Source organism: Acipenser ruthenus, unplaced genomic scaffold (assembly GCF_902713425.1).
Source record: "Acipenser ruthenus unplaced genomic scaffold, fAciRut3.2 maternal haplotype, whole genome shotgun sequence".
Taxonomy (NCBI): Eukaryota; Metazoa; Chordata; class Actinopteri; order Acipenseriformes; family Acipenseridae; genus Acipenser; species Acipenser ruthenus.
The window spans coordinates 7,501-22,498 of NW_026708468.1; the positions used below are offsets into that span (position 1 = coordinate 7,501).

The following is a 14,998-nucleotide window of genomic DNA, read 5'->3' on the forward strand; positions in this document are numbered from 1 at the left end:
GAAGGGATTCTATATTAAACTGTAGCGTCAAACTGAACAGGATTGTGGGGCTCTGTCTGTCTGTCTGTCTGTCTGTCTGTCTGTCTGTCTGTCCGTCTCTGTCTGTCTGTGCTTTACAATGCTTCCCTATGCTTTACCATACCTCTCTGTGCTTTACAATGCTTCCCTATGCTTTACCACACCTCTCTGTGCTTTACAATGCTTCCCTATGCTTTACCACACCTCTCTGTGCTTTACAATGCTTCCCTATGCTTTACCAGACCTCTCTGTGCTTTACAATGCTTCCCTATGCTTTACCAGACCTCTCTGTGCTTTACAATGCTTCCCTATGCTTTACCAGACCTCTCTGTGCTTTACAATGCTTCCCTATGCTTTACCAGACCTCTCTGTGCTTTACAATGCTTCCCTATGCTTTACCAGACCTCTCTGTGCTTTACAATGCTTCCCTATGCTTTACCAGACCTCTCTGTGCTTTACAATGCTTCCCTATGCTTTACCAGACCTCTCTGTGCTTTACAATGCTTCCCTATGCTTTACCAGACCTCTCTGTGCTTTACAATGCTTCCCTATGCTTTACCAGACCTCTCTGTGCTTTACAATGCTTCCCTATGCTTTCCCAGACCTCTCTGTGCTTCACAATGCTTCCCTGTGCTTTACCAGATCTCTCTGTGCTTTACAATGCTTCCCTATGCTTTACCAGACCTCTCTGTGCTTTACAATGCTTCCCTATGCTTTACCAGACCTCTCTGTGCTTTACAATGCTTCCCTATGCTTTACCAGACCTCTCTGTGCTTCACAATGCTTCCCTGTGCTTTACCAGACCTCTCTGTGCTTTACAATGCTTCCCTATGCTTTACCAGACCTCTCTGTGCTTTACAATGCTTCCCTATGCTTTACCAGACCTCTCTGTGCTTTACAATGCTTCCCTATGCTTTACCAGACCTCTCTGTGCTTTACAATGCTTCCCTATGCTTTACCAGACCTCTCTGTGCTTTACAATGCTTCCCTATGCTTTACCAGACCTCTCTGTGCTTTACAATGCTTCCCTATGCTTTACCAGACCTCTCTGTGCTTTACAATGCTTCCCTATGCTTTACCAGACCTCTCTGTGCATTACAATGCTTCCCTATGCTTTACCAGACCTCTCTGTGCTTTACAATGCTTCCCTATGCTTTACCAGACCTATCTGTGCTTTACAATGCTTCCCTGTGCTTTACCAGACCTCTCTGTGCTTTACAATGCTTCCCTATGCTTTACCAGACCTCTCTGTGCTGTATCGCACTGTGCTGTGCTTTTACTATGGGGGCTCTGAAGGGAATTCCAGTCTGATTGGGATCCTCAGTTCTGTACTGTGGGAGGGGAGGGCTGGGTAATTGGTGGCTGATTTGTGGTTAGGATGCTGTCAGTTGAATACAGGCCGACTCCTTTTAAGGAGTAATGTCTAAATAGGAAAGAATTGCCACGCGTTTCCTCTCTCTGCCAGAGTCTTTCATTTCTCTCTTTTTTTCTCCTTCTGCAGAACATCTGGAGCAAATCAATCAGAGAGAGAGAGGGGGGGAGAGAGGGGGAGTGAGAGAGAGAGGGGGAGAGAGGGAGAGAGAGAGGAGACAGGGAAGGAGTGAATGAGAGGAGAGCAGAGAGAGGGAAGGAGGGAGAGAGAGGAGAGCAGAGAGAGAGACGAGGAGAGCGGAGAGAGGGAAGGAGGGAGTGAGAGAGCAGAGAGAGGGAAGGAGGGAGTGAGAGAGAACAGAGAGAGAGGAGAGCAGAGAGAGGGAAGGAGGGAGTGAGAGAGAGAGTCAGAGAGAGAGGAGAGCGGAGAGAGGGAAGGAGGGAGTGAGAGAGCGGAGAGAGGGAAGGAGGGAGTGAGAGAGAACAGAGAGAGAGGAGAGCAGAGAGAGGGAAGGAGGGAGTGAGAGAGAACAGAGAGAGAGGAGAGCAGAGAGAGGGAAGGAGGGAGTGAGAGAGAACAGAGAGAGAGGAGAGCAGAGAGAGGGAAGGAGGGAGTGAGAGAGAACAGAGAGAGAGGAGAGCAGAGAGAGGGAAGGAGGGAGTGAGAGAGAACAGAGAGAGAGGAGAGCAGAGAGAGGGAAGGAGGGAGTGAGAGAGAACAGAGAGAGAGGAGAGCAGAGAGAGGGAAGGAGGGAGTGAGAGAGAACAGAGAGAGAGGAGAGCAGAGAGAGGGAAGGAGGGAGTGAGAGAGAACAGAGAGAGAGGAGAGCAGAGAGAGGGAAGGAGGGAGTGAGAGGAAAGCAGAGAGAGGGAGAGAGAGACAGAGAGAGGAGAGCAGAGAGAGGGAAGGAGGGAGAGAGAGAGAACAGAGAGAGAGGAGAGCAGAGAGAGGGAAGGAGGGAGAGAGAGAGAACAGAGAGAGAGGAGAGCAGAGAGAGGGAAGGAGGGAGTGAGAGGAAAGCAGAGAGAGGGAGAGAGAGACAGAGAGAGGAGAGCAGAGAGAGGGAAGGAGGGAGAGAGAGAGAACAGAGAGAGAGGAGAGCAGAGAGAGGGAAGGAGGGAGTGAGAGAGAACAGAGAGAGAGGAGAGCAGAGAGAGGGAAGGAGGGAGTGAGAGAGAACAGAGAGAGAGGAGAGCAGAGAGAGGGAAGGAGGGAGTGAGAGGAAAGCAGAGAGAGGGAGAGAGAGACAGAGAGAGGAGAGCAGAGAGAGGGAAGGAGGGAGAGAGAGAGAGACAGAGAGGGAGAGAACTTGACAAGTCTTTAAAATAGATCAAAAGTCCAAGACACGGCTTCAGTTTTAGCACAGAACAGCAGCACAAGAAACAGGAAATGGAAGCAGATTAGATTTTAGAGCAGAAAATAGGAAGCCTTTCTCTCACCTCTTATTAGCTTTATTAACAGTATCGCTGGTCCCTCCCTTTAAAGGAGCGCTGACCATCTTTAAAATCCATTCTCTCACCTCTTATTAGCTTTATTAACAGTATCGCTGGCCCCTCCCTTTAAAGGAGCGCTGACCATCTTTAAAATCCATTCTCTCACCTCTGATTAGCTTTATTAACAGTATCGCTGGTCCCTCCCTTTAAAGGAGCGCTGACCATCTTTAAAATCCATTCTCTCACCTCTTATTAGCTTTATTAACAGTATCGCTGGTCCCTCCCTTTAAAAGGAGCGCTGACCATCTTTAAAATCCATTCTCTCACCTCTTATTAGCTTTATTAACAGTATCGCTGGCCCCTCCCTTTAAAGGAGCGCTGACCATCTTTAAAATCCATTCTCTCACCTCTTATTAGCTTTATTAACAGTATCGCTGGTCCCTCCCTTTAAAGGAGCGCTGTCCATCTTTAAAATCCATTCTCTCACCTCTTATTAGCTTTATTAACAGTATCGCTGGTCCCTCCCTTTAAAGGAGCGCTGACCATCTTTAAAATCCATTCTCTCACCTCTTATTAGCTTTATTAACAGTATCGCTGGTCCCTCCCTTTAAAGGAGCGCTGACCATCTTTAAAATCCATTCTCTCACCTCTTATTAGCTTTATTAACAGTATCGCTGGCCCCTCCCTTTAAAGGAGCGCTGACCATCTTTAAAATCCATTCTCTCACCTCTTATTAGCTTTATTAACAGCATCGCTGGTCCCTCCCTTTAAAGGAGCGCTGACCATCTTTAAAATCCATTCTCTCACCTCTTATTAGCTTTATTAACAGTATCGCTGGTCTCTCCCTTTAAAGGAGCGCTGACCATCTTTAAAATCCATTCTCTCACCTCTTATTAGCTTTATTAACAGCATCGCTGGTCCCTCCCTTTAAAGGAGCGCTGACCATCTTTAAAATCCATTCTCTCACCTCTTATTAGCTTTATTAACAGCATCGCTGGTCCCTCCCTTTAAAGGAGCGCTGACTACATACCTGTGAAAACATGGAGTTTTTCAAAATAAGGGAGCATGGACCCCTCAGAACTACATTTCCCATCATTCTCCTGCTCGCATATGTAACAGAGATGGATTGACCAGCGAGCAGGAGGATGATGGGAAATGTAGTTCTGAGAGAGGGCCATGCGGGTGCAGTGGAATGGAATTTAAAAGTTTTTTTAGAAAGTGGTCAAAATGTAAAACTTATACTTAAAACAATACACAGAGCTTACGTAAACAGCTGTAGCAACACACAGGAACACGCAACACGATAAAAAAGGTCCTTATATACCATTTAAATCAGTTACTACAGCAGATTTAACGTAGTGATGCGTTTCTTTTGATGCTCGGTATAGATCTGTTTTAGCGGGAGGGCTTCCCCTGGGTCCTAAAGCCCGCTGCGTACAGATAGGGAATGCAGTAACCGCAGAGAGGACATGCCGTCTGCAGAAATGAAAGGCTTGCCGACATATAGGGGTTTCAGAGTTGAGTTTTTAGCAAAATACAGGAGGAAATGTGTCCCGGGAGAAAACGGGAGACCCCCGGCAAACAAGGGAGAGTTGAGACAGGTCTGGGAGTTGTTTGTGTGTGTGTGTGTGTGTGTGTGTGTGTGTACAGTTTACAACAGGAAGATTTTTACACTCGACCGTTTTTTTTTTATTTACAGAAGCTGTACGCAAAAAACTTTGAGTTTGCTCCGGGGCAGCTGCTGAAAATCAAAGGCGTCGTGGAACCAGAAGCCAAAAGGTACGTGATTCACACTGAGAGAGACTTCTAGCGGAAACGTTTGCCATTGAATTTACACTGAAGACGCTGAGAGAGACTTCTAGTGGAAACGTTTGCCATTGAATTTACACTGAAGACGCTGAGAGAGACTTCTAGTGGAAACGTTTTCCATTGAATTTACACTGAAGACGCTGAGAAAGACTTCTAGTGGAAACGTTTGCCATTGAATTTACACTGAAGACGCTGAGAGAGGCTTCTAGTGGAAACGTTTGCCATTGAATTTACACTGAAGACGCTGAGAGAGACTTCTAGTGGAAACGTTTGCCATTGAATTTACACTGAAGACGCTGTGAGAAAGCTCTCTGTAGCATCTCTCCGTTCCGCTCTGTCGAGTGTTTAATGTGGTACAACAGGACTCGACTCCTGACTCTAACTGGCCTGTCTTTCTCCTCCAGTTTCGTGTTCAATATCGGCCGGTCGGACAACGAGTTCTCTCTCCATTTCAACCCTCGCTTCGACGAGCATGGAGACACCAACACCATCGTGTGCAACTCCAGAGTGGGCGGGGTCTGGGGGGAGGAGCAACGAGACCACGCCTTCCCCTTCAAACACGGAGAGGACGTGAAGGTGATTGTAAAGCACAGAGAGGTGTGGTAAAGCATAGGGAAGCATTGTAAAGCACAGAGAGGTCTGGTAAAGCATAGGGAAGCATTGTAAAGCACAGAGAGGTCTGGTAAAGCATAGGGAAGCATTGTAAAGCACAGAGAGGTCTGGTAAAGCATAGGGAAGCATTGTGAAGCACAGAGAGGTCTGGTAAAGCATAGGGAAGCATTGTAAAGCACAGAGAGGTCTGGTAAAGCATAGGGAAGCATTGTAAAGCAGAGAGAGGTCTGGTAAAGCATAGGGAAGCATTGTAAAGCACAGAGAGGTCTGGTAAAGCGTAGGGAAGCATTGTAAAGCACAGAGAGGTCTGGTAAAGCATAGGGAAGCATTGTAAAGCACAGAGAGGTCTGGTAAAGCATAGGGAAGCATTGTAAAGCACAGAGAGGTCTGGTAAAGCATAGGGAAGCATTGTAAAGCACAGAGAGGTCTGGTAAAGCACAGGGAAGCATTGTAAAGCACAGAGAGGTCTGGTAAAGCATAGGGAAGCATTGTAAAGCACAGAGAGGTCTGGTAAAGCATAGGGAAGCATTGTAAAGCACAGAGAGGTCTGGTAAAGCACAGGGAAGCATTGTAAAGCACAGAGAGGTCTGGTAAAGCATAGGGAAGCATTGTAAAGCACAGAGAGGTCTGGTAAAACATAGGGAAGCATTGTAAAGCACAGAGAGGTCTGGTAAAGCACAGGGAAGCATTGTAAAGCACAGAGAGGTCTGGTAAAGCACAGGGAAGCATTGTAAAGCACAGAGAGGTCTGGTAAAGCATAGGGAAGCATTGTAAAGCACAGAGAGGTCTGGTAAAGCATAGGGAAGCATTGTAAAGCACAGAGAGGTCTGGTAAAGCATAGGGAAGCATTGTAAAGCACAGAGAGGTCTGGTAACACATAGGGAAGCATTGTAAAGCACAGAGAGGTCTGGTAAAGCATAGGGAAGCATTGTAAAGCACAGAGAGGTCTGGTAACACATAGGGAAGCATTGTAAAGCACAGAGAGGTGTGGTAAAGCACAGGGAAGCATTGTAAAGCACAGAGAGGTCTGGTAAAGCATAGGGAAGCATTGTAAATTATGCCCATCAGTTTGAGAGAACGTATTGTGTTAATGTGTCTGTATTGTGTACAGTGGATACTGAAGCGAGTGTCTGTCTGTCTGTCTCTCCAGGTGTTTATCTATTACAAGCCTGACTTCTTCGAGGTGAAAGTCTCCGATGATTTCCTGGTCAAGTTTCCGAACCGCTGTGATGACCAGAAGCTGGCCTTCCTGGGAGTGGACGGAGGATTCAAAGTCGTCTCCTTCAAAGTCCAGTAAAAACTGGGACCAAACCAGTGCTATGCAAGCAACAGCATCTACAGCTACATCCAAAGGATTTGCATCACCCTCTATGTAGAATGACCTTGCTGGCTAGGACTACGGCTCCCAGCATGCCTCTGCACCCGCGGCAATGGTGAGGCATGCTGGGAGCTGTAGTTCTTTATGCTGTGGTCTCGTATCACAAGCGATACAGACCTCTATTACGATACATCATGTACAGCTGTGGGCAAAAGTTTAGCAGCATCACCCTCTATGTAGAATTAATTAATTTTTGTAATTTTTTTTTTTTTTTTAAATATATGATAAACTAAACGATGTTCAAATATTTGTTGCAAATCTTCTGGGAATAATCATAAAAATAACACAAGCCAAAATCATTCAAGAAAAAAATAAATGAGAAAAAATCTTTGTCTTTTGTATGACTAATCTAACACACCTACAGATATCAAAGAGAGAGAGAGAGAGAGAGAGGGAGAGAGAGAGAGAGAGAGACAGAGAGAGAATAATAGAGGGGCTTCAGTGAGTTACAGTAAAATAATTCCATCTAGGGTTTCTGTGACGTCATAAACTACGAGAGCGAAGGCGGAGCTTCTAAACGGTCACAGAACCCCGAGATGGAATTGTTTTCCTGCGACTCACTGAAGGAGGGGAGGGAGAGAGAGAGGGACAGGGGAGAGAGAGAGGGGAGGGGAGGAGAAGAGAGAGGAGGGGAGGGAGAGAGAAAGGGACAGAGGAGAGGGGGAGAGAGGGGAGGAGAGGAGAAGAGAGAGGAGGGGAGGGAGAGAGAGAGGGACAGGGGAGAGAGGGGAGGAGAGGAGAAGAGAGAGGAGGGGAGGGAGAGAGAGAGGGACAGGGGAGAGGGGGAGAGGGGAGGAGAGGAGAAGAGAGAGGAGGGGAGGGAGAGAGGGGAGGGGAGAGAGGAGAAGAGAGGAGGGGAGGGAGAGAGGGACAGGGGAGAGGGGGAGAGAGAGAGGGGAGGGGAGGGGAGGAGAAGAGAGGAGGGGAGGGAGAGAAAGGGACAGGAGAGAGAGAGGGGAGGGGAGGGGAGAGAGGGAGGAGGAGAGGTGAGAGAGAGGAGGGGGAGAGGGGAGGGGAGAGAGAGAGAGGGGAGAGAGAGAGAGACAGGGGGAGAGAGAGAGAGAGGGGGGGAGAGAGAGAGGGGAGAGAGAGGGAGAGAGAGAGACAGAGAGAGGGGGAGAGAGAGAGAGATCTGAAATGGCGTTTTAAGATATCTAGAAATATTTAGACACATCTGTAAAGCATTTGCAGATACTATTGAATGAATATGAGCTATCTGTATATAAAACCCTTTTGAAGATATAAATTTCATTTTGAGATATCTAAAAAAAAATAATAATTAATAAAGATATCTTACCTCGATTTAAAGATATCTTTAAATAGTGTTTTGCCAAACTGTCATTGAGAGATATCTCAAAATAACTTCCTGTTTATTTAGAGATATCTGACAATGCATTTTAAAACTCCATTTCAATATATCTGGAAATAATTTATTGATAGTCTAACTTCACCATAACGAAACACCTTTTTTTTCAAGCAGTAAGAATTATTATTATTATTATTATTATTATTATTATTATTATTATTATTATTATTATTATTATCCCCACTTTTACAAAATCTATCCGGATAAAACGATCTCCGGTAGTGACTGTGTTTCTAATGAAGTTAGACGGTCTCTCTAAATGTATTTTAGAGATCTTTAAAAACAAATGATTTAGAGATATCTTTAAATATTTTAAAGAGAGATCTGGAAATGATTTAGAGTTGTCTATAATAAATTCATTTGAAATCTGTCTCTAAAAATGATAATTTTTCGCTTGCCGTAAAACTACGCGCGCGTTCCACAGCCGCGGAAGCTACGTCACCGCAGAATAATGAACCGGAACCCGAGTTTCACCGAAGAAAAATCGTGGAGAAGGATTAATCTGACTTCAATAACGACAAATTCAATTTCAAAATTAATAAAAAACCAAAATAAAAACAGTATATGGGTTCATTTTAAAGGATATTATTTATTATAACTTCAACGCCTCAGAGCTTACATAGTCATCTGTCGATAATAATAATAATAATAATAATAATAATAATAATAATAATGGCACACATATATATATATATATATATATATATATATATATATATATATATATATATATATATATATATATATATATATACAGTGCCTTGCAAAAGTATTGGGACCCCTGACCAATTCTCTCACATTACTGAATTACAAATGGTACTTTGAAATTTCGTTCCGTTTGATATGTTATTTTAAAAGTAGGGTTACCATGTGGCTCCAGATTAACCGGACGCTGTGAGACAGAACGAGATTTCAAACTTGCCCCTAAATTGAAATAAATGAAGGTGTAAATGAACCATCCTTAGCTACAATTAATAATGGTGCTTAAATACCCGCATGCGCGTCAAATAATTGTATTAAACTAAGAATGAATTGCAGCCAGTCGCACAAGTATAGGGCAGCTACAATGGGGTGAGGCTGGTAGAATGGGACCACAGTGTGCTAACTATACCCTCAATGATCTTCAATGGTAGACAGACAGACAGCGGCACTGCAATGGTTCTGTATTACACTGAGGGGCAATGGTAGCACAAGTATAGGGCAGCTACAATGGGGTGAGGCTGGTAGAATGGGACCACAGTGTGCTAACTATACCCTCAATGATCTTCAATGGCAGACAGACAGACAGCGGCACTGCAATGGTTCTGTATTACACTGAGGGGCAATGGTAGCACAAGTATAGGGCAGCTACAATGGGGTGAGGCTGGTAGAATGGGACCTAACTATACACAGACAGACAGATAGACATAGAAAATACATAGATAATATTATGGGTTATGAAATAACATTTTATTATTATTATTATTATTATTATTATTATTATTATTATTATTATTATTATTATTATTAATAAACACTAGAAAATTACAAACACAAAATTGATACTTAATATGAACAAATCTATTTAAGCTTATTGCTATGGTTACTATATTAAATAAACATAGACATTAATAAAAGCATTCATCGAAAATAAACCAACAGCTCTTCCGAAATAATAACTAAAGACAACATAACATTCAAATATAGAAATATAATCAGTATAACATTCAAATATAGAAATATAATCAGTACAACGTTCAAATATAGAAATATAATCAGTATAACATTAGTCCAGAAAACTAAATGTGCTATTTTGTTTGAATTGAAGCTACAGCACAGAGCAGAGGGAGGCTGTTCAGAGAGTATAAGAGCCTCTCTTTCTCTCTCTCTGCTCAGCACAGAGGGAGGCTGTTCAGAGAGTATAAGAGCCTCTCTTTCTCTCTGCTCAGCACAGAGGGAGGCTGTTCAGAGAGTATAAGAGCCTCTCTTTCTCTCTCTCTGCTCAGCACAGAGGGAGGCTGTTCAGAGAGTATAAGAGCCTCTCTTTCTCTCTCTCTGCTCAGCACAGAGGGAGGCTGTTCAGAGAGTATAAGAGCCTCCCTTTCTCTCTCTCTGCTCAGCACAGAGGGAGGCTGTTCAGAGAGTATAAGAGCCTCTCTTTCTCTGTCTCTGCTCAGCACAGAGGGAGGCTGTTCAGAGAGTATAAGAGCCTCCCTTTCTCTCTCTCTACTCAGCACAGAGGGAGGCTGTTCAGAGAGTATAAGAGCCTCCCTTTCTCTCTCTCTGCTCAGCCAGCACAGAGGGAGGCTGTTCAGAGAGTAGAAGAGTTAGGGTTAGTGTTAGGGTTATATCGTGTTAAAATATTTCCACATTAAGTACATTGTAACTATGCATAACAACATTGTAATAACGCATTTACTACACAGCAGAAACACGCACACGCCCGTCAGAGACGCTTCGCGGGAAAGGGTTTTCCGAACTAGCCGGTGCAATTGTTAATTTCCCCTTCCCAATTTCCCCTTTTCCAGAACAGCCCCGCCCCCGCTCGCCTCCCTCCCTCCCCCCGGGACAGCGCAGTCCCCCCCAGCCCCGCTGCTCATGCCGGTCCCAGTGGAGGGCTGGCGTTTCTGTCTCGCGTAGTCCCTGTAATTCTTGCTCAGCAAGGTGTAGAGGAAAGGATTGATGCAGCTGTTGCTGTAGGTCAAGCAGGTGACGGAGAAATTGACGTAAGCGTGGGCGTCGTCCGACAGGGACCGCAAGGCATCCTGGGAGTAGAGCTTGGCCAGCTGCCACGCCCAGAAGGGCAGGAAGCAGGCCCAGTACGCGACCACGATACCGAAGGTCAGGCAGGCCACTCTGTGTTTCAGCCTCCGCTTGGTGGAGCGCACCCTGGCTTCGGACGTCCAGTAGGCTCTGGCTAACCGGCCGTAGAGGCAGGCCAGGGCGAACCCGGGTGCCAGAACGCTGGTGGAGAACAGAACAGTCAGGTAGGCCTTGAAGGCTTCCAGCTTCCAAGTGGGGAAGCAGATCCGTTTGGAAGTGGTCGGGCTTTTCCGAAGGCGGATCATCACCATCATGGGCAGGGTGAGGAGGAAGGAAGCCAGCCAGATCCCCGCGGCCACCAGAGCCCGGTACCTTTTGGGCGACCTCCGGGCGCGGAAGGGGCGTACGACCGCGCGGTACCGCTCGGCGCTCATCGCCGTCAGGGTGAAGACGCTGCCGTGGGCGGCCAGCAGGTCCAGGCTGAGCAGCACCCGGCAACCGGTTTCTCCGAACAGCCAGTCGCGGGTGAAGTAGGTGCTGACCACGAAGGGGATGGTGGACAGGTACAGGAGGTCAGCCAGGGCCAGGTTGACGATGTAGAGGTGCAGGGAGCCCGCTTTCCAGAGAGGGGTGCTGCTCACTGCCAGGATGTAGATGTTCCCCGTGGCCCCCAGCAGGCACATGAGGGTCAGGGTGGCCCCCAGCACAGAGGTGACCAGCAGGGGGCCCTGGGCGGGGCTGCTGGAAGAGGCGTTGGGGGTGTGGTTGGTCGACAGGGCTTCCCCGATGTCGTCCATGTCTTTAGAGGTGTATGCTAGAGCCACACTGCTTCACTCCCTCCCTCCCAGTCCCTCCCCAGCTCCGCTAGAGCTACACTGCTTCCCTCCCAGTCCCTCCTCAGCTCCGCTAGAGCCGCACTGCTTCCCTCCCAGTCCCTCCTCAGCTCCGCTAGAGCCACACTGCTTCCCTCCCAGTCCCTCCTCAGCTCCGCTAGAGCCACACTGCTTCCCTCCCAGTCCCTCCTCAGCTCCGCTAGAGCCACGCTGCTTCCCTCCCAGTCTCTCCTCAGCTCCACTAGAGCCACACTGCTTCCCTCCCAGTCTCTCCTCAGCTCCGCTAGAGCCACACTGCTTCCCTCCCAGTCTCTCCTCAGCTCCGCTAGAGCCACACTGCTTCCCTCCCAGTCCCTCCTCAGCTCCGCTAGAGCCACACTGCTTCCCTCCCAGTCCCTCCTCAGCTCCGCTAGAGCCACACTGCTTCCCTCCCAGTCCCTCCTCAGCTCCGCTAGAGCCACACTGCTTCCCTCCCAGTCCCTCCTCAGCTCCGCTAGAGCCACACTGCTTCCCTCCTTCCCTCCCAGTCTCTCCAACAATGTCTTTAAAACTCTCCAAAACTAGTAGCTACAGCTAACAGTTTACAATCTATAATTAACAGCGAAATCGACCAAAATCTGACTTCTTTCAGTTTCTCTTCAGTTGAAATCCTTCAGCGTCAGAAGAAAGGCACAAATCTGTCCTCCTTTGAGTTTCAGTGCAGCGTGGCCATCGTACGGTCTTCAGTTTCGCAAACAGATGTTAAAAGCAGAATTGATAGCCGTTCTTAAAATGGACAGTCCAGGTTTTTAGTGTACAGCTGCCCAGTCTCTTTCTGAAAATTGTGTTTTGCTGTGAATCAAACTGCACTGAATGGTAGTTTTCAAAGTATGTAGCGTCAAAGTGTCCAAAGAAAACGATTCATAAATTTAATAGGGCAATTCCATCAGCCAAAAATGACATCCAGTCAAAAATTCCGAAACGCTCCATCGAAAACACAATAGATCCGATATCCTCTTCTGGATCGATTCTAGATGAAATCCAACCTTGTTTTTTTTTAAATCCATTTTTGATTTCCGAAATTAAATCTGTATCTTCTTCCAGGCTGTTCTTGAAAAAAAATACTCAGTCTCGAATATCCGAAGCCATTCAAGTTGCTATTTGAATTTCGTTTTCTGACTTCTCTCTTTCTCTCTCTCTCTCTGCGTCTCTCATCTAACTTTTCCTTTTAGCAAGCTATCTAGAAACTCTTCACAAACACACTCCATTCTCCACACCTGCCTGTGAAAGAAAGCGCTGGGCTGCAGTGTGGAAGGCAGTGGGGTTTGAGGAGCTCAGTGGTTAGATAAAGAAAGCGCTGGGCTGCAGTGTGGAAGGCAGTGGGGTTTGAGGAGCTCAGTGGTTAGATAAAGAAAGCGCTGGGCTGCAGTGTGGAAGGCAGTGGGGTTTGAGGAGCTCAGTGGTTAGATAAAGAAAGCGCTGGGCTGCAGTGTGGAAGGCAGTGGGGTTTGAGGAGCTCAGTGGTTAGATAAAGAAAGCGCTGGGATGCAGTGTGGAAGGCAGTGGGGTTTGAGGAGCTCAGTGGTTAGATAAAGAAAGCGCTGGGCTGCAGTGTGGAAGGCAGTGGGGTTTGAGGAGCTCAGTGGTTAGATAAAGAAAGCGCTGGGCTGCAGTGTGGAAGGCAGTGGGGTTTGAGGAGCTCAGTGGTTAGATAAAGAAAGCGCTGGGCTGCAGTGTGGAAGGCAGTAGGGTTTGAGGAGCTCAATGGTTAGATAAAGAAAGCGCTGGGCTGCAGTGTGGAAGGCAGTGGGATTTGAGGAGCTCAGTGGTTAGATAAAGAACGTTTGCCATTGAATTTACACTGAAGACGCTGAGAAAGACTTAGTCCTTGATGAAGCTTATCTTAGCATTTCTAAATTCCGCACCGTTGAGTGTGTTTGAATATTTATGGATACCAAGATAATGAAAAGTGACGCACAGCCAGCCAGTCCTGTGAAAGAGCTCAGCGAGAGATGGGACTGCAGATATCTCTGCCCTGTGTGTCAGTCTTGTAAATTCACACTTACCTGTCACTGACCGCCGTGCAAGATTTCAAAGCGCCCTGTTACAATGCTTCCCTATGCTTTACCAGACCTCTCTGTGCTTTACAATGCTTCCCTATGCTTTACCAGACCTCTCTGTGCTTTACAATGCTTACCTATGCTTTACCAGACCTCTCTGTGCTTTACAATGCTTCCCTATGCTTTACCAGACCTCTCTGTGCTTTACAATACTTCCCTATGCTTTACCAGACCTCTCTGTGCTGTACAATACTTCCCTATGCTTTACCAGACCTCTCTGTGCTTTACAATGCTTCCCTATGCTTTACCAGACCTCTCTGTGCTTTACAATGCTTCCCTTTGCTTTACCAGACCTCTCTGTGCTTTACAATGCTTCCCTATGCTTTACCAGACCTCTCTGTGCTTTACAATACTTCCCTATGCTTTACCAGACCTCTCTGTGCTGTACAATACTTCCCTATGCTTTACCAGACCTCTCTGTGCTTTACAATGCTTCCCTATGCTTTACCAGACCTCTCTGTGCTTTACAATGCTTCCCTATGCTTTACCAGACCTCTCTGTGCTTTACAATGCTTCCCTATGCTTTACCAGACCTCTCTGTGCTTTACAATGCTTCCCTATGCTTTACCAGACCTCTCTGTGCTTTACAATGCTTCCCTATGCTTTACCAGACCTCTCTGTGCTTTACAATACTTCCCTATGCTTTACCAGACCTCTCTGTGCTGTACAATACTTCCCTATGCTTTACCAGACCTCTCTGTGCTTTACAATGCTTCCCTATGCTTTACCAGACCTCTCTGTGCTTTACAATGCTTCCCTATGCTTTACCAGACCTCTCTGTGCTTTACAATGCTTCCCTATGCTTTACCAGACCTCTCTGTGCTTTACAATGCTTCCCTATGCTTTACCAGACCTCTCTGTGCTTTACAATGCTTCCCTATGCTTTACCAGACCTCTCTGTGCTTTACAATACTTCCCTATGCTTTACCAGACCTCTCTGTGCTGTACAATACTTCCCTATGCTTTACCAGACCTCTCTGTGCTTTACAATGCTTCCCTATGCTTTACCAGACCTCTCTGTGCTTTACAATGCTTCCCTTTGCTTTACCAGACCTCTCTGTGCTTTACAATGCTTCCCTATGCTTTACCAGACCTCTCTGTGCTTTACAATGCTTCCCTATGCTTTACCAGACCTCTCTGTGCTTTACAATGCTTCCCTATGCTTTACCAGACCTCTCTGTGCTTTACAATGCTTCCCTATGCTTTACCAGACCTCTCTGTGCTTTACAATGCTTCCCTATGCTTTACCACACCTCTCTGTGCTTTACAATGCTTCCCTATGCTTTACCAGACCTCTCTGTGCTTTACAATGCTCCCCTATGCTTTACCAGACCTC

The 14,998-nt window shown here is 46.4% G+C and overlaps 2 protein-coding genes across 3 annotated transcripts in view; one reads left to right on the plus strand and one right to left on the minus strand.

Moving 5' to 3' along the window:
- LOC131733446 (galectin-1-like) overlaps positions 1–6,952 on the plus strand; it is a 7,802-nt gene extending 850 nt beyond the window's left edge. Inside the window, exons 1-4 of one of the 2 annotated variants that reach the window (XM_059021169.1) lie at positions 4,278–4,424; positions 4,523–4,602; positions 5,037–5,208; positions 6,395–6,952. In XM_059021169.1, coding sequence (XP_058877152.1) covers positions 4,293–4,424; positions 4,523–4,602; positions 5,037–5,208; positions 6,395–6,541 — 531 coding nt within the window. In that variant the 5' untranslated portion in view covers positions 4,278–4,292 and the 3' untranslated portion in view covers positions 6,542–6,952. Of the gene's footprint in view, positions 1–4,277; positions 4,425–4,522; positions 4,603–5,036; positions 5,209–6,394 lie in introns of those variants that run through there. The other variant, XM_059021170.1, reaches the window with a different exon arrangement.
- A 3,510-nt stretch (positions 6,953–10,462) lies between these two features.
- Positions 10,463–11,527, minus strand: LOC131733444 (urotensin-2 receptor-like). The gene has a single exon (XM_059021168.1). The coding sequence runs from the start codon at positions 11,525–11,527 to the stop codon at positions 10,463–10,465; it is 1,065 nt and encodes a 354-aa protein (XP_058877151.1).
- Positions 11,528–14,998: the final 3,471 nt, after the last annotated feature.